Source organism: Orycteropus afer, unplaced genomic scaffold (assembly GCF_000298275.1).
Source record: "Orycteropus afer afer isolate SDZICR_OR568_19922 unplaced genomic scaffold, OryAfe1.0 scaffold00140, whole genome shotgun sequence".
Classification (NCBI taxonomy): domain Eukaryota; kingdom Metazoa; phylum Chordata; class Mammalia; order Tubulidentata; family Orycteropodidae; genus Orycteropus; species Orycteropus afer.
The window spans coordinates 1152148-1175773 of NW_006921727.1; the positions used below are offsets into that span (position 1 = coordinate 1152148).

A 23626-nucleotide genomic window follows, 5' to 3' on the forward strand; every position below is an offset into this window, starting at 1 on the left:
AATTTGGATGCCTTTGATTTCCCTTTCTCAGGCAATAGAATCTTAACAGTTTCTTTAATTGAAACAAGTAAAACCAATGTATTTGCATATTATATATCTTATCAACAATTTAGTTATTAAGAACGTATCACAACTCTCCTCTGTCCTTATCTTTCTTTTTCTCTCTCCCTTTCTTTCTACATCCCCCTTCGCTCTCTCTCTCACATACCCACAAAAAGACAGCTATTCAGACACCTATAGAACAACATACTCCATGCTTAAGAGAATCCCTAGAGCCAAATATTCTAATGAAGGAAACTATCAATATTTGTAATATAACACCACATATTTATTATATTTAGGAAGATGTTACATTTAAGATTCTATAAAACTTATTTCACAGCAATAGTTTCGGGGTTCATTCAGCCTCTATGGCTCCAGAAAAATCCGAATTCCACGAGAACTTTAAATTCTATTCCATATTTCCCTCCTGTTAATTAGGATTCTTCTATAAATCATTGATCAAAATGTTCACTCATGGTAGCCAGGCACCATCCAGTTGTAAAGGCAAAGGAGGCAGTTGCTCCTGGAGACAACCATACATCCATTTCCTCTTTCTATTCTTGACCCTTCTTCCTCTTTTGTCCAGATGAATCAAGAGCAAACTGTGCTTTGCATGACCATTTATAAGCTGCTGCTGCTTCTTTTTTTTTTTTTTTTAAATTGTGATTTGAGTCAAAGTTTACAGAGCAAATTGATTTTTCATACAGCAGTTCATACACATTTTGTTTCATGACATTAACTTCACCACAATGTAACAACTCTCTCCCCACTTCCTCTCCATATTTGCATCTTCCCTGTGTCCTTCCCTCCCATGCAATCCCACCCCAACCCCCACCCCAAGCTGTCTCCTTGTGTAAACACTGCCCTTTTGTTCTCCCACAGTTGATCACTCCAAGGAGTTTATCTACGTGATGTAAATGTTTACCCCATATGTCTGCCTGTTGTTTGGTTAGAAGCCACAGGAGTGAGTTCAGTTCCAGACCTGAATGTTAACTAGTGGCCATAGTTTCAGGGGTCTCACTAGGTTCTATCACTCTATCAGACCAGCAAAGTTGGTCTTTTTTTTTTTTTTTTTTTTTTTATGATTTTGTGTTTTTTCCACATTGTTCTCCCACTGTATCCAGGTTCTCCTGCACTGACTCTCCTCTGAGTGATTGACAGTGGTAGCCAGGTATCATGTAGCCGGGTATCATATAGGCTGACCAGAGGCTTCATGGTCATATAGGCTGAGGATCACATGGTCTAGTAGTCACTTAGATTAATTGTTTCCGTGAATCTTTGCTTTTCTTCATTCTTCTTTGCTCTGGACAAAGAGAAACTCATTGTTACATTTAGATGGCTGCTTGCAAGCTTTTGAGACCCCAGTAACTACTCATCAAAGTAGGATGTAGAACAATGTTTTTGTGTAGTATGTTACGCCAATTGGGCTTGATGTCCCCTGCGACCATGGTCCTTAGCCCACAGGCCCAACTACTTGCTCCTTCAGGGTAGCTGGCCACTTACAAGCTGTTAAAACCTCAAGGCTCTAAGAAACAAAGTAGGAGGTAGAACAATTTCCCTTGAGACCATGACCCTAAACCTCCAAATCAAGGACCAAATCCCATGAAGTGTTTGCTTGTGCATAAGGAATCTCAGCAGCTACTTTTTTTTTTTTTTTTTGGTCATTGTAAATGTATCAGAACACTTTAAAACCAAACAATAATTTAGCATAACTAGTAAAGACTGTCTGCTTTGAGCATTACACTCTTTTAAGATCTATCTACATAGGATCAAATGACAACAACTTAAAAGATTAGATAGGAACCTTAGGGGGCAGTGAGTTTATGTTAATGGGAAAAGAGAAGCTCAGAAAAAGACGGTGAGAATAGTTGCACATCTCGAAAAGTATTGTCAGTGTCATTGAATTGTACATGTAGAATCAGTTGAATTCATGCTTGCTTAGCTGTGTATATTCTTAATAATAACAACAAAGTATAAAACAAAAGATTCAATAGAGCAATCATTTCTGCATCATAGATTGTGTGGAGTCTAGGTAAATATATTTAATCTGAGAATTAGAAGAAGAAAGGCCAGGGTCTTTAAAAGAGAATTTTATGTTTAGAGAAAGGTGAGCATTTTCTTGTTATTGAGAAATGGTGTCTGCAAAAGAGATGATAGAAGATGAAATGGGTAGGTAAGCCTGTGTCAGCTTAAAAGGATCTCGAATGCCATGTTGCAACTGTTGAATTTTAGGCAAATAAAATGTCAGCTGGAGGGTTGTAAGCAGGAACTAATATAATCAAATTTAATTTTCAGAAAATTAAAAGTGGCAGCTGTGTATGTTCTAATCTTCTTCTCATGGCAACTATTGACTTTGAGTCCAAGCTGTAAATTTGGATACCCTTTCACACTATACTAGGTGTATTCTACTCAATGGTTAGCCAATAAGTAGGCCCTAAGAGTGTTTTCTTCTCCATCTGGTTACCTGATGAACATCATAATGCATTTGTTCCGAGTGAAGAAACTCATATCACATCATCAAGGGCCACATTGATCTGTCTGCTGCCATTGCATTTCCAGGTTGCAGCATTTTTTACTTTTGTAACCTTTGTGGCCTGTTTTATTATTGTTCTTCCTTCTCTGGCTATAGTCGGTCCACTTCAGCACCTTGGGTCAGAGTTTTTTGGCATCCTACTGTTGTCTCCTCTATAAGCATGCATGGTTCCACAAAATGTCGTCCCTGAAACTGACTTCTAACTCTGTTTTCCTCCCCCCAGAACCTATCATTTGGCCTGTTGCTCCCTGCCAAGTGAGATTTACTAGTGTTTGTATTTTCATTATTGGGTGGCAGTGATGACTTGCCCTTTCAACTGGATGAAATTTAGAAATGATTCTGGTCATATCTTGTTAAAGATCACTTTATTGATAACCCCTCACCCAAATCCCTAGCTTTCTTCACTTCTTAATTGGCTCATAGGTTTCTTTTCCACACACCTTTCTTCCCGGGCTCTATTCCAAAACTCTGAAGATACCTGCCTCAGGCTTCATTAAGGCTTTTCTTCCCTGAGGACACCCCTTCTTGAAGTAGAAAACATGATTTAGGTATTCTAAGAGTCAGTGTAAGTAAAATGATTTATAAAATATTTTCCATCTTTACACATGTTCTTGCACCAAACATTTTCTGTTTTATTTATTGCTTTAGTCAGCATATACTCAGAGCATTTTAAATCTTCATTAGTTCTAAGTTACTGAACTCTCTTGGAAGTAAGCAAGCCTTGACTTTTGGCATTAATGAAAAAATTTCAATAGACTCAGTTCCATATAATCTAAATATTTTATTTATTGGAGGAGCATATATAAATTTCATAATTTGTTGACATAATGAAATATCACCTTACTATGTCAAAAATACCTGTTGCACTGAGAACTATGGAGTTACACAGTTCTCAATGCTTTGAAAGGGTTATCATATGCTCCATATCATTTCTGTAGCCATAAATAAAATTATGCACGTGAAGTACTCAGCAGAAGGACTGGTAAGAACTTTTTGTTGTAAGATGCCATCGAGTTGCCTCCGACTCACAGACACCCTATGAACAACAGAACAAAACACTGACTGGTCCTGTGCCAGCTTCATGTTATTTATTATCCTTCTTACAAAATTCAGAATTTTGTGGAAGAGAACTCTTAACAGCAATCAGATTTGTTTTGCCTTCTGTAAGTCTAGTTTTTCCTGTCTAGAAGCTTTTAAGAGTGTTTTTTGTTAGTTTTTTATTTATTTATAGTTTTACTGATATATACCCTAGTATTTGTTTGTTTGGTGGATCTTTTCAATTCAGGATGGAATCAGGGTAAAGTTTTTTAATCTGAAGACTGAGCCAACTTTTCTTCTATTATTTATTTTTGTCCTTCCTTGTGTTCTGTTTTCTCCTTGTGAAATTCCTATTATTTGCATACTAGTTTTCCTGGATCTCTCCTCAAATTCTCTGATACTTCCTTTGTGATCTTTATGCATACATTTTATAAAGTTTATTCATAAAGTATATTTTTCTTTGCATTTAATCTTTCTGTACCCCCACCTCAAAAAAAAAAAAAAAATCTTATTTCAATCCTCCTTTCAAGTTAATGTACTGAATTGCTGTTTTGGTTTAGACTCTCCCCCACCCACCACCACACCAGCAAGGTTTAGTTATGTGAAGTTTATTTGGAAGATGTCTCATAGCCCTGTTAGGAGAGTGAGGAACTAAAAGAAGAATATTAAAGAAGCCAATGAAATATGCATTCTCTTGCAAGGTAAACTGTGTGTGTTGTTGTTATTTACCATCGAGTGGGACCCGACTCATAGAGACTCCTCCTTGGGTTTCCGAGGCAGTATCACTAGGGAAGTAGATTGCCCAACTTTCCCACTGGGGTCCTCTGAGAAAGGAGCACATTCAAATGAACTCACTTAAGAGTTAATTTTTAAACTAACTCCTGGGCAATCTACTTCTGTAGAGACACTGCATCAGAAACCCAAGGAGGGGTCGCTATGAGTTGGAACCGAATGTATGACAGTGCGTTATTTATTTTTATTTTTTTTCCCAGCCACTAAACCTGTTGCCTTGGCATCAATTTCAACTTACAGTGACCCTACAGAACAAAATAAAACTGCCTCATAGGATTTCCAAGGTTGTACTCTTTATTCACATCTTTCTCCCGTGGAGTGACTGGTGGATTCAAACCACCGACCTTTCACTTAGCAGCCTAGAGCTTAATATCATTGCCACCAGGGCTCTTTGTCCAGTTTCGAGTTGAGAAACTTCCAGGAGAGTACCCTGAGTGTTGTAAACTGTCATTGTGATTCGCTGCTAACTGCAAAAAGGCCTGGCAATCTACTTCCAGAACATCAGCCATTGCAAACAATGTGGAGCAAAGCTCTACCCTGACATGCACAGGGTCAGTATAAGTCAGAACTGACTGGAAGCCAACTTATTTTATTATTATTATTTTTTTTTCCCTAAACCAAATGAAACCCAAGCCATTACCATTGAGTCAATTCCAAATCTTCACCTCAGTTCTGACTGATATCCCTTTCTATGGCTGCTAATACTGGTTGTTATTTTTGTCAGTTTACACATGATTGTTGAAATATAACAGTAGTAAAATCTTTTAAATAATGGAAATCTGAAAGATTCTCACCCCTTTGAGCCTGTAATAGACTTTCTGATACTATTATTCTCTGATTTTTCTGACTTCTCCCGTCTCAAAGGCAAGAACTCTCAACCTACTTCTTGGTCTCTTGTCAGCTTTTGAAGTCAGGAAGAACCAGTAGACTTGTATGTCATCCCTCAAGAATTCCACAGATCTCTGAGTGCAAGGTTCTTCCCAAAATCCACTTTTCTCCTTTTGTGCCTCAATATAGAGCCCCAATACTGTTCTGTAAATGTTTTCCCAATCCCATGCCAGTTCTGTCCGCTGGACCCAAGCAAAGTTACATTTACTTCCATTGGAACTGGGAAAGAAAAAGTTAGAGAACTAAACCCCGATAATTGTGTTTCTAGATTGCTCTGTTCTCCCAATATAAATGTTCATGAGCATCCTAATTACTAAGCAAATGACTTTTAAATAGAATGGAGGAATGCAAGTCTTTTATATGGTAATGCAAGGAGCGACCTGTAAACCTTCTTACACTTGCCATTCCATCAAGATTATTGTTTATTGTTCATTGTTATGAGCCAATTCTGACTCATGGTGACTCCAGGTGTGACCTTTAAGAAGCAGATAGCGAAACCTGTCTTCCAAGGAACCTCTGGGTGGGTTTCAATCACCAGTCTTTAGGTTGACATCCTAGTTAGGTCTAGTGATTAACTGATTGTGCCATCCACAGACTTTTTCATCCTTGAATAGTGAAATAGCCCTTCTGCTGTTTTTTTTTTTTTTTTTTTTTTTGAGAATTTCGTTCATCCTTAATATAACCTGTTGATGTTGTGTGCCATTGAGTCAATTCTGACTCATAGTGACCCTATAGGACAGAATAGAACAGCCCCCTAAAGTTTTCTATGCTATAGTCTTTATGGGAGCAGATTGATGATAGGTCTTTTCTTCCGTGATCCAGTGGTTAAAGTGCTCAGTTGCTAACTGAAAGATCCTCAAATAAATAAATAAATAAATAAATAAATAAATAAATCTCCAAACTCACTGCTGTGGAGTCGGATCTGACTCATAATGATGCCTCCTTGGGATTCTGAGGCAGTATCCCTACAGAAGTAGATTACCAAACTTTCTTGCAGGAGAGGTTCCAACTCACTAGCCACTTTATAGGAGAAAGATGTGGCAGTTTGTTTCTGTAAAGACTTATAGCCTAGAAAACCCTATGGGACAGTTCTATTCTGTGATAAAACCTCTATATGAGTCAGAATTAACTCGATGGCACATAAGAAAAACAAATATTTACAAGTGCAGAATACCAGGTCTTTTCTTCCTGCAGCCACTGGTGAGTTGGAACCTTTTGGTTAGCAGCCAAGCGATTGAACCATTGTACCACAGGGCTTCTTTTATGTAGTCTCTCACCAAACCAAAGTCACTGCCATCGAGGCAATTCTGACTCATAGTGGCCTTCATTGGGTTTCCAAGACTGCAAATCTTTATGGAAGCTGATTGTCTCATCTTTTTCACAGAGCAGCTTGTGGGTTTGATCCATCAACTTTATGGTTAGCAGAAAAATGCCTTAACCACTACACAACCAGAACTCCTTTTAATGTAGCCTAAAGTGTATTATTTAATTGCTCTGAATTGAGGGTGATAGTAAACCCTTAACCTCCAAACTTAAGCATATGTAATCCTAAACTACTCTTTTTAAATACCATTCTTGCCTCTATTGATACTTTCAGTATTATACTCTTCAAGAATCTAGCTAGTGTTAGAATGTATGGGACAGCAGTGAAAAAATTCTCCCATAACTGACCATTGGATTAAGGGAAGACATAACCAGGAAAACATTTTGCCACATTCAGATCAAGAGAGGGAGAATTTGGTAGTGAAGATGATAAAATCATGAGGCACACTTTAGTGTCTATCGTGTGTTTATGTATATCCATTTATACAAAATGCCCTTTGTGTGGATAGATTTCGTGCAACTAATTTGTTCTGGCATAAAAGAAATTCCACATATGCCTACTTAAAAAATGCTTTTAAATTGGGGTTTCAGACAAATCCCATTCAGGCCAAAGTATAAATAATAAATGTGTATTTATTTGAATTTCTTGATGGTGAAAGCTATGCAGACAGCAGACTTATTTATTTCTGAACAGGATTTATGTTAAAAGAAATTCTCCTGGGGCATTAAGAAGAAAAAAGCTGCAAAAGCACTCTAGTAAATTATAAGTCTGAGGATAAAATATGACAGTAATAATTACTAAAATAAAAACCATGTAAAACTTGCATATACTCTATGTTATGATTTTTCAACTTTTTAATCAATTATTAAAAATTAGTAACTGCTGGGAGATTAACTGGGATCTTTGAATGCATTAGCTCTTTCAGCTCATATATAATTTAGAATATTATTTTGAATGTGCAATATTTACTATAATAATAAATAGTGATAGTACTATTTGGTTAGTGCTTACTATGTTAATACTATTATAACTACCATCATTTTATAGGTGATGTATTAGAAGGCCAAACAATTTTATAGATCAGGTCACTTGCCCAAATTTATACACTGTTAAGTGGAAGAGCTAGGATTTTAACCTGTTGCAGTGTCGTAAATTACATGGTATGGCTTTCCTAGCCATAGTCTTTGTAAACTCTGTGGTGGATTTTGCCGTGAGCAACTGAGTAGCTCCTGATTGTTAAAGTTATCCACCTAGTGTATTTCTGTTGGAGCAGCACAAAGCAATGTTCTGGAAGGTTCATGCTCTCTCAAGTGTATAGAATTCTGATGTTCAGATTGGTTAGTTTTGTTACTTTAAACCAAAAAACCCAAACTCACTGCTTTTGAGTTGGATCCAACTCGTAGCAATCCCTCCTTGGGTTTCCAAGGCAGTATCACTATGGAAATAGATTGCCCAACCTTCTTGCTGAGGAGGGGCTGGTGGTTTGAATCACCATTCTTCTGGTTAGCAGTCATATGCCTTAGGTACTATGCCACCAGAGACTCTGCCAGGCTTAAAATGAACCTTCTTAGGGGCAGAAGGAGTCTCTCTGACTGCCAGCTGAGAAAGACATGCTGCTGAGAGAAACGTGCTGCTGAGACACATGAGAGAGACACACTCTAAGAGAGAGATGTGAGAGACATGTACTGCTGAGAGAGAGATGTGCTACTGAGAGAGACCGAGAGAGACTGTTGGTTGAGATACAACCAGCTGAGAGAGATTGAGCACATTCCTGAACTTGAATTGTAGCCTCTTGCTTCCTTAATAAACCCCATAATCTGTGAGTTTTGTCTGCCCACTGCAGCAAATTATCAAACCCAGCAGAGAGGTGGTGGGTGCTGTGGGAGGAACGGTTGATGTCAAGGTAAGAGGGCTGGAGGGTGGCAGCATGTCTGGCCTCATGTTGTTGTTGTTATGTGCTGTTGAGTCAGCCCCGACTCATAACAACCCCTCCTTGGGTTGCTGAGGCAGTATCACTATGGAAGTAGATTGTGCAACCTTCCTTCCGAGGAGTGGCTGTTGGGTTTGAACCGCCAGCCTTTTGGTTAGCAGTCAAGTGTCTTAGGCACTATGCTAGCAGAGCTCCTGTCTGGCCTCATAGGAACAGTCATTGGGATGCTGATGGTGATTCTGATTCCTCTTGTGTAGTTAGAGGAGGTCAGAAGATTTTGCCTCCTTGCCCCTTTCACACCTGCGCTTTTAACTACTACTTTTAATGTTGTATGGTCCGTGAGACATACTGGAGACAATAACCTTATGATCTCTTTGAAAGCTACCAACTCAAGAAAGTATAAATGGTGATGCTTATTTTTCTAAAGCACTTGAGCTTTTTTGGTTTAGAGTAATTTTCAAGTACAGGAAGTCCCCTATGTACAAGTTATCCAAGTTACCATGAACCGCATTTATGACAGTTTTTTTGTTTTGTTTTGGTTACATCTTATTGCTAGTAATATGTACTATATACAATTTTAAAATATGCATGTAAGTTTTTGTGTTCTAAACTGCAAAGAAAAATAAAGATTGGATTTATAAAGATACCGATAATGAAAGGAAATATTGAAAACTTAAAAAAAGGGGGGTATTTTACTTATGTCAAGACAAATTTATGTCAAGAACAGAATGCCATTTTAACAACTTCAACTGTATATGTTCCCCTAGTGTATTATTATAGATTTAAATTAACTTAATAACTAAACCAGCATCAAACTAATGCATTCTTGGTTACTTCAAAGCAGCACTTAATTTGAAACTTTTGTAATTATGTTGTTTGAAGTGAATTTAATGTCCATAATAAATAAGCATCTATTCTCCTAAAAGTATAGCTTTAAAGCCAGGCAGATGGAATAGAAATCCCTCACCGAGTAACCACAGCCAAGTTACTTAGCTCCTCTAAGAGAAAAGCTTTAATTTTTCTGTGTGTGCTAGATACTGTTTGTGTGATTTATATATATTGCTTATTTAATCTTTACATGGGAAATGTAGATATTTTGTAGATCAAGAATCTAAAGCTGCGAGAAAAAAACAAAAAACCAATCTTAGGTTGAATGAATTCCAATTCATTGGAAAAAGCAATCACCAACTTTTTACGGAAAGGACTGAGACCATGGATAAGCAAAGTACTACTGAAGAAGAAGAACAAAGTAGACAAAGCAGGAGGTCTCATACTTCAATCTCAAAACTTAGTATAAGCCATAACCAGAAAAAACCAAACGTGCTGCTGTCAAGTAGGATCTGACTCATAACAACCCCTCCTTGGGTTTCTGAGACATTATCTCTATGGAAGTTGATTGCCCCCTTCTGAGAGTGGCTGGTGGGTTTGAACTGCCTGGCTTCTGGTTAGCAGTCAAATGCCTTAGGCACTACACCACCAGAGCTCCTACTATAAGCCATGGTAATTAAAATAGTCTGGTATTAATACAATGACAGATACATAGAACAGTGAAGCAGAATTGAGAACCCAGAAGTAAATTCATTCACTAATGTACAGAAGATCTTCAACAAATAGGGGAAATTCATTAAATTGTAAAGAGACAGTCTTTTAACAAATGGTGCTGGCAAAACTTGTCATTCATTTACAGAGAAATGAAACAAGGTCCATACCTCACATGATTTAAAAAAAAAAAAAAAAGCTAACTTAAGATGGATCAAAGATCTAATGTAAAACCTAAGACCACAAATATCATAAAAGAAAAAAATAGAGGAAAACTTAGGGCCATAATATATGGCATAAATAGACTATCAAACATAACAACAAGAAAAAAAAAGCATGAATAGCAAAAGATAAATTGGACAACTGAGACATCCTACAAATTAAATACTTAACGCACATCAAAAGCCTTCTCCAAAAGAGTAAAAAGAGAACTTACAGATTGGGAAAAAATACTTGGCAGCAACATATCCAGCAAGGGACTTATCTGTGCTGTTTATAGAAAACTTCAGTACCTCACTATCAAAAAGACAAACAACCTAATTAAAAATGGGCAGAGAACATGAAAAGGCATTTCACTGGAGAAGACATTCAGGTATCCAAGAAATACATGAAGAAATGCTGATGATCTTTAGCCATTAGAGAGATGCAAATCAAAACAACAACAATATATCATCTCACACCTGCAATAACAGTGTCTTGGTTCTCTAGTGCTACTATAACAGACATACCACAAGTGGCTGGCTTTGACAAACAGGAATTTATTCTCTTACAGTTTAGAAGACTGAGTCCAAATTCAGAGTCCCAGCTCTAGACGCTGGGAGAAGGCCCCTCAACCTTGGGCTTCAGCTCTGCCTCTGTTCCAGGCACACTGGAGCTGGAGGTGTCTTTTAACTCAGGTAGCTGCTGGCTGCTGACGCTAATGAACCCAAGGTTGGCAGGTAAAATAGCACAATCCCAAAATTGGTAGGCACAGTGTCAGACCAGATGATGACTTAGCCAAATGCAGGATCCTGATGTACCAAAAAGCTAGAGATCTTTCTCAAAGCTTCTCCTTATATACTGGAAGCAGGCTACAACCTGAAGGCAACTACTTAGCTGCTCACAGCATATTCCCCCATGAAGATGATTACATTCTCATAATGGGAAATAAATACATCTAGATGTCCAGCCACTCAAAACCACAGTGCAGCAAAGTTGACACACAACCTTAATTACCACAGAAAGCAAAGTTCCATAAAACAGAAAATAGCAAATGCTGGTGAGGATGTGGAGAGACTGGAACTCTCATACACTGCTAGTAGGATTGTATAATGGTACAACCACTGTGGAAAGTGGTATGATGCTTTCTTAAAAAAGTTGGAAATAGAAATATCATTTGATCAAGCAATCCCATTGCTAGGTATATATCCTAGAGATATAACAGCCTGGGCACAAATAGATATTTGCACACCTGTGTTAAATGCAACATTATTCACAATAACAAAGAGATGAAACAACCTAAGTGCCCATCAATGGGAGAATGGATAAACAAATTGTGGTACATACTCACAATGGAATGCTCTGCAAAGTTAAAGAATAAAAGAATCAGTAAAACACTTCATAATGTGGATGAACCTGGAGGACATTATGCTGAGTGAAATAAGTCAATCACAAAAGAACAAATGCTGCATGAGTCCACTATTATCAAAAGTCAAGGAAAGGTTTACCCTTGGAAAGAAACATTCTTTGATAGTTACCAGGGATGGGAAAGGAAGGGAAGGAATACCACTAACTGGATAATAGACACATAGTACTTTGAGTGAGGGGAAAGACAATATACAGTAAGGGATGATCAGCACAATATCACTAAGGCAATGAAAGACATGGAGAGGTACACAAGAAAAATAGTTGTTTTTTTTTTAAAGAAGCTAAAGATGAAAGAAATTTAGTAATTTTCCTCAAATATTATAGATAATAAATATCAGAGCTGTTAAATCATTCTGGATTTCTCTGACTCAAATCATTTTATTTTCTTTATTCTTATTATCACACTTCTCTTATATTTTATGCTTACGTTTAACAATGGGGTTGAGTATTTGGGAATATGCGAAACCAGATTTGAATTTCCTAATGACTTCATTTAGGATCCCTTATGTTTAGAACTAATAATTTTACTTAAAATAAAATAATTGGCCTCTGTTTCATTTCACATGGTAATACTAGAACACCACAAATCATGGTTCAGGGGTTAAAGTAAATAGCCAATGTTTCATGTCAGGTTAAATAATATCAACTGATTATGCAGTCCTTTAAACAGAATTTTATATCAAGTCAAATATATTTCTCAGTCTTTTGATTTACTACCTTTTCTTCTTCTGTGTCTATGTTAGATGGGACTCCCAGTTTAGTTAGCATGAACTTTGGGATTATTTATTTCAACTGGCACACAAGATTTTTTTTATAAGATTTCTGCCTATCTGAATTTTTTTTTCTCTTACTGCTACTATTCCCTCTACTTTATCTGCTGTAACATTTCAGGCAATTATGACCTTTGTTATAAAACATGCAAAAAAGTAATTGCACATAGTCTTATTTTTAATATCAAATATAAACATTAAAATGCTACTGTCCCAGGCAAAATCAAATTGTTAGATAATACATTTACTGCCAATATATTCATTTTTCTCCGCAATGTATTTGGGATTCTCATTTAAGGAATAACTCAAGAGATTGAATTGAATTACTATACATACACTTACTGGTGTCTAGGCACTTGTGATTTTTTTGGGATAGCCAGGATGTGTGGACACATTCAAATAAATCATGGAACTTAGAGTAATAAATCCCATGGAGTGATGTAATAATGATTTTTGAAAACAAAACCTGGATATTTTGGCAGGCACTCGCTAGCTAATCACCAAAATTAGATTCAATAACTCAGTGCTATTTCAACTAGCCCTGAGGAGGACAGAATGGCAAAGACAGCTCATCGTCACCCAATGTGTATTATTCTCCCTATTTCCAGTCAATAATAGAAGCCCCATGTTTTAGATGGACTCATGCATGTTCAGTTTGAATCACAGCCACAGTTTCCCTTGCATCAGGGCAGCTATATGACTGTGCTTTTGCCAAAAGGATATGAGCAGAAGTTAGGCATGCGACCTCCAGTATGTGTCCTTGAAAATAAATATTTTGCCTTCCACATTTTCTTTTCCTTTTCCATGGAGTGAAATTCAGAAGTGATTATGTACTTCCTTCTTCATCAACATGGAGAAGAGCAACATCTTAGGGGCTGCTTCAGTTAAAAGTATGGAGGGACCTAGATTATTGGATTAGGGTGCAGTAGAGAGACCCCTTCTCCAGCAACCTAAAGTTTGGACTTTCACTTATGAGAAACAGTACTATTTGATGGACCCACATTTATTCCGATCTCAGTTAAAATAGTCAAACAGTATCTTAATATTACTATGTGAATATATAAACAAAGGGAAAAAAAGTTACCATTGAGTAGATTCTGACTCATGGCAGCTCAATATGTGTCAGGGTAGAACTGTGCTCAATGAAGTTATAGAGTTTTTAAAATACAGGACTTAATAATAACAAATGTATAAAGAATTTTCCAGTTTACAAAATGTTTTACAATTTTTCCTTAACCTTACAAAAACTCTGTGAAGCAAGTATTATTATCTTCATTCACAGATGAAATAACTAAAGCTTGGGAAATTTTACTTTGTCAAAAATCACCCCAAATTCAAATATGTTTAAACATAACACATATTTGAATATATAAAGTCTATTTTTTAAAACAAACTGTTGAAAGTTTCAGTTATGTTAACTTTTCATCTTCAAAGTGTTTATTAATGCTATCACTTAATGATATTGAGTCCTGATTCTAATCTTGACTAGTTTTGTGACCTCCTGTAAATTGCTCAGCTTCCTCATCTGAAAATAAAGTATGTGAATCATTTCTAAAGAAGTGATATCTCTGATTATGTCTTTGAAGTTTTAGGGGATTTTCTGTTCCTACCTGCTCATCATACAGGCAGAAGGTCAATTTATTATTTTAATTATTTTTATGTTTTGGTCATTATCACCTCAAACTTAACATAAACTCCTGAAGGTCATAAATCTTGTCCCTGTAACCTCAGAAAAATAGAGAATTATGCTGTCCCACAGCCACATGTGTCTGTTGAGTACTTAGAATGTGGTTAGTCCAACTTGAAATGTGTTATAATTACAAAATACACACTGGATTAAAAAAAAAGTAGCTAGAGAAAAGTCATTTAAACTATCTCAAAAATTTTAATATTGGTTGCATGTTTTAATATATTTCAGAGACATTGTTAAATGAAATATAATATTAAAATTACTTTAATCAATTTATTTTTATTTTTTAATGCATTTTATTGAAATAAAATTTATGAACAGTGAAATACACAAAACTAAAGTGACATAGGTCAATGCTTTATTTATTTATTTATTTGTTTGCAGTGTTCCCTCTCCTCCACTCCTACCCCTGGCAACCAACAAAGAAAATTTCCCTCCATACATAAATCTTTCCTTGACCCTCCACAATAATGAATTATATTTGTCCTTCTGTGATTGACTTATTTCATTCAGCATAATGTCCTCCAAGATCATCCATATTATGCCGTGTTTTGCAGACTCTACATTATTCTTTAGTGCTGCATAGCATTCCATTGTGTGTATGTACCATAGTCTGGTCATCCACTCTTCTACTGATGAGCATGTAGGTTGTTTCCATCTTTTTGCTATTGTAAATAATGCTGTGATGAACATGAGTGTGCATATATCTGTTCCTGTCCTGGCTCTCACCTCTCTAGGATATATACCTAGTGATGGGATTGCTGGGTCAACTGGTTCTATAACTCTGGCTTTCTAAGGAATTGCCATATTGCTTTCCACAGTGGTTGTATCACTTCACAGTCCCACCAGCAGTGTATAAGAGTCCCAAACTCTCCACCTCCCAACAGCATTTGTTATTTTCTGTCTTGTTGAACCTTGCCATCAGTGCTGGGGTGAGACGGTATCTCATTGTTATTTTGATTTGCATCTCTCTGATGGCCAATGATTGTGAGCGTCTCTTCATGTATTAGCTTGTTGTTGTTGTTGTTATGTGCCGTGGAGTCGGACCCAACTCATAGTGACCCCTCCTTGGGCTTCCGAGGAAGTATCACTACGGAAGTGATTGCCCCATCTTCCTTCTGAGGAATGGCTGGTGTGTTTGAACCGCCAGCCTTCTGGTTAGCAGTCAAGTGCCTTAGGCACTAAGCTATTAGCTATCCTCCTGAATATCCTCCTTGGTGAAGTGTCTATTCATGTCTTCTGCCCATTTTTCAATTGGGTTGGTAATCCCTTTGCTTTTGAGGCATTGGAGTTTTCTATAAATCTTAGAGATAAGTCCCTTGTCAAATATGTAGTTATTGGCAAATATGAATTTTTTGCTGTCATTTTTGTTATGTGCTTTTTAGTGGTATCGATTTCTTTGTTCCATATAATTTTCTATGCTGAGCTCATTTTGTTTATGAATCATGTTGTCATTTCCTTCATTGTTATTCTTTTGATATTTGGTAAATATTTGTGCTGGTCTTCTTTTTTCTTTTGATGTGAAGGTTTATCATTTTTCTTTGAGGTTACCCTGTGATTTATAGTTTTCTTCCTAAGTTTAGAACTGTCCATTCTATCTTGTAGTTGTCTTGACTTCCCTACCATCTAGAAGTTCTGTAACAACACAGTTTTTTCCCCTCTTTTTGGTTTGTAGTTGTCCTCATTTGTCAATTGATGTGTCTGGTTCCCAGTTTAGAATCTTGTAGGCTCATTTACTTTGGATGCTTCCATAGTTGGTTGGTTTCTGGGTTACATCATCATGTGTGTTAATTGTCAGTTGTTGTTGCCTGTAGTTGCTTCTCTGTCCAAAGGGCTCCCTTTAGCATCTCTTGTAAGGTTGGTCTGGTTTTAACAAATTCCCTTAATTTCTGCTTATCTGGAAATGTCCTAATTTCATCATCATATATGAGGGACATTTGCTGGGTACATAATTCTTGGTTGGAAATTTTTCTCTTTCAGCGTTTTATATATACCATCCCATTGTCTTCTCACTTGGATGGTTTCTCTCGAGAAATCCAAGCTTAGTCTTGTTGGTTGGCACTTATAGGTAACTTTTCATTTTTCCCATGCTGTTCTCATGATTCTATATTTGTCTTTGGTTTTGATGAGTTTGATGATGATATGTCTTGGTGATTTTCTTTTGGGGTCTATCCTGTTTGGGGTTCATTGGACTTCCTGAATGAATATATTCTCATCTTTCATCATACCAGGAAAATTCTCTTCCAACAAATCTTCAACACTTTTCTCTATAGTTTTATTTGTCTCTTCCTGTTCTGGAATTCCAATTACATGTAGGTTACTCCTTTTGATGGTATGCCACACGAACCTTAGGCTTTCTTCATTTTGTCTTGAACTTTTTTTCTGATTGATCCTTTTCCAAAGAAGTGTTCAAGTATTTGCCTTCAGTGTCTCCAATTCTGTCTTCCATTGATTCAGTTCTGCTCCTTTGCCCATTTGATGTCTTATCTATTTCTGAAAATTTCATATTAATCTTCTGGATTTCTGTGTGTAGATTTTGTATCCTTTCTAATTTTTCATTTATTTTGTTATTTTGCTCTTGTATTGTCTTTCGAAATTGTTCTAGGGTATTCTCTGTTTTTTCCTTGATCTGTCTCTGAATTCATTGAAAATACCTAAATATAATTTGTTTAAATACCTTATCAGGGAGTTCCAGTGCTCTTTCTTCCTCAGGGATGTGTTTTGGGTCTGTATCCTGGTCCCTTATTTCTCCTGCTTTATCTTGCTTCTTTGTGTGGACTGTGATGCTCTGTTGTCTCTGAGGCATTGTGACGTTTTTGTGTTCATATTTTATCTTGATCTTTTTACTGATTGATCCCTTTCCAAAGAAGTGTTCAGGTATTTACCTTCAATGTCTCCAATTCTGCCTTCCATTGATTCAATTCTGCTATTTGGTGATTGTATGTTGGAGTGACTTGCCCATGATTTTTGTTTTCTTTGTTTTGTTTGTATGGTATCTGTGGAAGCAGTGTACTGTGCTGTGCTCTTCTATTCACTAGTTGACAGCACTTATACACTCACCACCTGTCTCCTTTCCTGTTGTCAGCCTCTTGTATGTCCCTGCCAATCTTGGCAAACAGAGCCTATTCCTAGGTCCCTGGAATCCAAATGAGAATGCTATCACTTTAAAATCCAAAATGGCCACAGCTTGTAAACATTCAAAATGGCTGCACCCTTAGCCACTTTAAATATCCAAAATGGCCACCACATGTAAACAATCAAAATGGCTGCACCCTTGGTCACTTTAAAAATCCAAAATGGCTGCCATTTATAAACATTCAGAATGGTTGCATCCTCCGGACAGTGGAAAGTCAAGAGCTCAGGTTGTCTCCCTCCTTGCTATTTCCCTTCATAGTCATAGGGCACCAGTGCAGTCACCCCTGCAGCCCTTAGTGACCAGGGCTGATCTTTAGGTCAATTCTCAGGTCCCAACACCAATTAGAAATATTCAGGCTGTTGTTCCTTGTAGGGTAGCTGCGAGTCCTCAGCTCTATCTCTGTACTCACTGTTTTCATCCAGGTTTTTTTACTAGTTGGTGCCTAATCCACTTGTGTATAGTTCTTTTCAAAGTTCAGGGCTCCAGGATTATCTTCTGTATCTCTGTCAATTGGTTTTTCTTTTCTTTGTTGAAGAGGGTCTGTGTCACTTGTCTGCCTAGTCTTCCATCTTACCAGAAGTCCCTTTATTTTATTTTTTAATGTAACTACTAAAAAATTATACACATGGTTCACATCACAGTTTTGCTTGACTGCATTGCTCTGGAACATTGCTGGAGATATAGCACTTATCATGGGCTAGGCAGGCAAGCCATACACTGAGCCACTGTTGTCTTCTCTTCAGGACACAACTGGACACCATTTACCAGTCTTATGACCGGTGCAGTATAGGTGAAATGGCTGTATGCTCTTTTCAGGGCTGGCTCATAGAAACTTCACAGAGGTTCTCCACTCTGTCCACTGTATTCTTTCCTTTTTGTTGGTGGCCTGAGTTGGCACAACTTAGTGAATATGGAGGAGCCAAAGGATGGCAAGAGCCTGGAAGCTTAAATTGCTGAATGGGGGAATGTTATTCAGATATTGTGAACATCAGTTCAGGACTTAAGAAATAAACTTCTGATGTGTTAAGCACCAAGATAGAGTGATTTACTTGCTACATCAGATAAATACTAAAACTTACTAAGTACTCCCAAGCAAACAACTTTATTCTTTCACAGATAACAAAGCAATGGTGATGTGAATGTTTAGGAGTGTTAAAAAAATATGCAGAAAACCCTCTACAGTAAGACTGAAAGCTTTCCAAATGTTAGGGATGAGAACATTTCTACTGACAAGCTGATCAACTGTAGCCTACCTTCTCCATCTTATCTATACTTTTTACCATATTAATCCTAGTGATCTGTTTCCTTTGAAAAACTTTCACCTCAGGTCAGAGACTAGTAATATGAATCACTTTAATGCAATACATTGTGTGTTTTTGTTTGTTTTAATAGCACATGAAACATGCTGGTGTTAAATCCATCATCCTGAGATTTTATTTTTAAAGGAAAAAAACTTATACAATATCATGCATGCAGCTTTCCTTTAGTTAATAGTCTCCCATGGGTGTAGAACTGCTTATTTAAACGATAATTGTTGTTGTTGTTATGTGCGTTCGAGTCAGACCCGACTCATAGCGACCCCTCCTTGGGTTTCTGAGGCAGTATCACTACAGAAATAGATTGCCCCATCTTCCTTCCGAGGAGTGGCTGGTGGGTTTGAACAGCCAGCCTTATGGTTAGCAGTCAAGTGCCTTAGGCACTATGCTACCAGAGCTCCCTAAAGGATAATAGGAAAAGGAAAAAGAGGTGAACATGTCTTAAAATGTTAAAATGTGTTTTCAGCCCATTGGCTCAACTCTAGATGCCTAATCAAGCTCTTTCATTTGAGAACCTTTAAAGTAAGTCTTTGCAATCTTTAATTGGACTCTGCACATCCTATACTATGGACTTTATAAAATTCAGCTATCAAGGTGCCTGCAATGACCAGCTGGAAATCTGCTTAGAAAGTATGGGAAGGAGCAGTATCATGAATCATCTGATTCAACTATCCCAGCATTTTGCCCAAACAAGCTGGCCCCAGAATTAACAGGCAGCTTGCATCCCAGCAGGATCTAAAGAGAAAAGAAATGTTTACTATACCCCCTGGGTGCATTTCATTCAGTCAAATTCTGCCTCTCCTCCCAAAACTGAAAATTGGGCACTAAGAAAATCCCATTTAAGAAAAATATCCTAGTTAGAGATAGAAAGTACACTTAGGGAATTGGAGAGTGAATTCTCCATTGAAAAGTGCAGCTGTTAGAGAGATTTAAGTAGGTGAGGGATGCATAGAAATCAGGGACACCTTCTCTTCTTTTGGACTCTTCTTGTTTGAAATTCATGTCATTTCTAATCAGATGAACATTTAAATTAGTATGGATCACACAGTTGACCCATATAAAATCAGTTGCAGGTTTACTTTAGTTTATCCAGTTTAGACCTAGTCATGTTACTTCTCTAGTTAGTTACCTAATTAAACTAGGAAATACTCATTTTTAACCACTGGGATTTAGTGAAACAATTGTTGATTTATTTGGGAAGGGGGGGGGTCAAGAAAGATAAAACATCAATAGCATTTTCATTAACTTTTTAACCAAATTTTGCTTCCTTGAAATCCTGGTCACTTCTGACAACATGACTATGAGTTTGTTTGTTCTTCTGGCAGTCCATGGTATTTTCAGTATTCTTCACCAACACAACAATTCAAAGGCATCAACTCTTCTTCATTCTTACTTGTTCATTGTCCAGCTTTCACATATCTATTAGGCAATTGAAAATACGATGGCTTGGATTAGGTGTGCCTTAGTCTTCAAAGTGACATCTTTGCTCTTCAGCACTTTAAAGAGGTATTTTGTGCAGATTTGCTCAGTGCAATACAACGTCTGTTTTCTTGACTGATGTTTCCATGAGCGTCGATTGTGGACCCAAGTAAAATGGGATCCCTGACAACTTCAGTCTTTTCTCCATTTATCATTATGTTGCCTGTTGGTCCAGTTATTAGGATTTTCATTTTCTTTATATTCAAGTGTAATCCATACTGAAGACTGTAATCTTTGATCTCTGTCAATAAGTGCTTCACGTCATCTTCACTTTGAGCAAGCATGATTGTGTCATCTGCATCAGAGCTTATTAATGAGTCTTCCTCCAATCCTGATGCCATGTTCTTCTTCATATAGTCCAGCTTCTCAGGTTGGAGTTTGACTCTCATGAACTTGTTTTAATTTTCTTCAGCTTTATCTTGAAGTTGAATATGAGCAATTGATGGTCTGTTTCACATTCAGCTCCTGGCCTTGTTTTGACTGATGATGCTGAGCTTCACCACCACCTCTTTCCACAGATGTAATCAATCTGATTCCTGTGTGTTCTATCTGGTGAGGTCCACTTGTATAGCCGCTGTTATGTTGTTGAAAAAGGGTATTTGCAGTGAATAAGCCATTGATCTTATAAAATTCTATAATTTCTGGTGTCATTTCTATGACCAAAGCTACATTTTCCAACAACCAATGCATCTTCTTTGTTTCCAACTTTTGCATTCCAATCACCAGTAATAATCAATACATCCTGATTGCTTGTTTGGTCAATTTCAGACTGCAGCAGTTGGTAAAAATCTTTAATTTCCTCATCTTTGACTTTAGTGGTTGGTACATAAATATGAATAATCATAGTATTAACTAGTCTTCCTTGTAAACATATGGATATTACCCTATCCCTGTAGTACACCCTTAAAGACCAAAAGGAGGCAGCAAGATGTAGTATGAGGATCAGTAGTGTGGGTCAGTGAGAGCATAGTCCAGATGCATAAGCCTTAGTTTTGCAAATTTAGTTCTCTTATTATCATCAGCAAGTGATTTTTTTCCACAAATTCTCAAAAAGTTGCTGGAAAATACTGGTGTTCTTAAAGAACACAGTGGTAATCTTTGCTTTATTGTCTACAAAATACTATTTATCAGACACAAAAGCAATCTTTTTCTTCCAGTACATAATAGTGTACTGTAGGCATTAAAGACATTTGTGTAACTTTTTTTTCAAGAGTTTAACATTTTCATTTTGCTGATTAAAACCTGTTGCAGATAGTAATTATGATAGTTTTTTTTTTTTTTAATTATTCAAACATTTGGAAATGATTTTAAAATATTTAAAAGCCTTGTACAAGAATTGTATTTCTCAAAGGGTTTCTACTCAGGAAAAATTTGCTTAGATTATGCCCTTTTTGTCATAACTCAGTAAATGTTAAATGCAAAATGTGTGGATTTGTATTTCTAAAAATAACCTCTTTCACAGGAAGAAGAACTAAGGAAGAGTGGGGAAGCCAAATATGCCCACTTGAGTGATGAACTTCATGTATTAATTGAAGTGTTTGCTCCTCCTGGGGAAGCTTATTCACGTATGAGTCATGCATTAGAAGAGATTAAAAAATTCCTGGTTCCTGTAAGTGCTTTACACTTTTTACAAATATGTTTCTCATCAGTTTCTGTTTAAAAATGTGTCTTCAATCTTGCCTGGATTTTAGAGGAACACATTTTGAAAAGTTAGTGTCTATTTATAGGTTGATATAAAGTGAAAATGGGTTACCAAAAACACTTAGCACAGACACTTAGAATGTTGTCACGTAATGATTTTGACAGCAGTATGTGGCTTTAATATACTACATATCTTGCTCTTGTTCATAGCCAGAACGTAAAAGGTAGTAAACTATATATACCAAAAAAAAAAAAAAAAAAAACCTCACTGCTGTCAAGTCGGATATGACTCATAGCGACCCCTCCCTGGGTTTCCAAGGCAGTATCACTACAGAAGTAGGTTGCTCAACCTTTCTTCCAAGGAGCGGCTAGTGGATTTGAACCACCAGCCTTCTAGTTAGCAGTCAAATGCCTTAGGCACTACGTCACCAGAGCTTTCAATAAACTATATAAACATAGGTGTATAACTGAAGTTGTACACATTTTTATTGTATCTTAATGACTTGATAGTTGATACATATTACTAGCAATTTATAATTAATGGAGAAATCATTTGCAAATACAGTGGTTGTGTAAATAGACTAATTTTGTAATATTTGTAGTAATAAAATGCTCTCATAAACCAAAACTCACTGCCGTCGAGTCAATCGCGACTCATAGTGACCCCTCCTTGGGTTTCCCACGTGGTATCTCTATGGAAGTAGATTGACAAAAATACAATGCTAGTATTTAAAAATAGGAAATTCATTTTTATGTGATGGTATGCCAAGTGGTTTAAATAAGTTATAGTATGAAATAATCATCATGAATAGAGCCAGCCATTTGCTGACATCAGGGAAAGACTGGGAAAATCCATCATTACACTAATGAGAATGAAAAAGAATGTTCATTTAGTAAGCCACCAAATTCAGAGTTTCATACTGAGTAGATTCTCTACTTATTTTCTAAGAAATAGAGGAATATTGAATAAATAAACCTTTCCTAAGTCTTGGCAATTTAGCATTTTACGAAGAGGTCATTCAAATAGAACTATTGGCACCAGTCTTAGAGCTGGGAATAAGATAATTAGAAGAGAACGCTGAGTAAAGTTTTCTTGGATGCCTGGCCAGAAATCTTGGGCACAGACAGAGAGAAAGAGATTAGCTAAAATTAATCTATGCAATGAAGAAACACCTTAGATATCTAAACTCAGCAATAAACTTGAAGGAAATGTTTGTTTGATTGTTAAAAAAAAAAAAAAAAAAAAGGTTATTTAATTTGTAGTGATTTTGAAAAAGGAAAACAAATTCAGAGACATTTCATAATGTAAACATATTGCAATCTGGACTTATAACCTATTTATATGCCTAATTTAAAATTAACTTCTGCCAAGACAAGATTCTGGAGTAATCCTATACCATTCTGATTATCCCTAACTTTATATGCTTTGCATGCAAAATTCTGTACAGTTTATAATCTGGTGCTTATCTGAACACCTCCTTAAATAGATTCCATATTTCTTAAGAGTGAGAATGTTATATTCTCTTTTCTTATGCTTCCAAACTAAATGTCTAGTGCTATTGGGTAAAGAGTTTTACTATATTTAGCTCAGAGCAGACTTCTAGGATTGCCTATATTACTAACTCATTTCCTGACTGTAGACAAGTCATTTAAATATCAGAGCTTCAGTTTATTTGGCTTTAAAGTGAATATAATTATAATTGACTGATCTCTAACACAGTTATTGTGAATATTAAAGGGGATAATGTATATGAAAGCACTTATAAAATTATTAACAACTATACAAATAGATACCGGGAGCTCTGGTAGCATAGTGGCTAAGACACTTGCCTGCTAACCAGACGGCTGGTGGTTCAAACCCACCAGCCACTCCTCGGAAGGA

At 36.7% G+C, this 23626-nt stretch overlaps 1 protein-coding gene across 1 annotated transcript in view; it reads left to right on the forward strand.

Moving 5' to 3' along the window:
* KHDRBS2 (KH RNA binding domain containing, signal transduction associated 2) overlaps nt 1-23626 on the forward strand; it is a 977984-nt gene that overhangs the window by 471872 nt on the left and 482486 nt on the right. The window contains exon 4 of the mRNA XM_007945604.2: nt 21566-21712. Coding sequence (XP_007943795.1) covers nt 21566-21712 — 147 coding nt within the window. The remainder of the gene's footprint in view (nt 1-21565; nt 21713-23626) is intronic.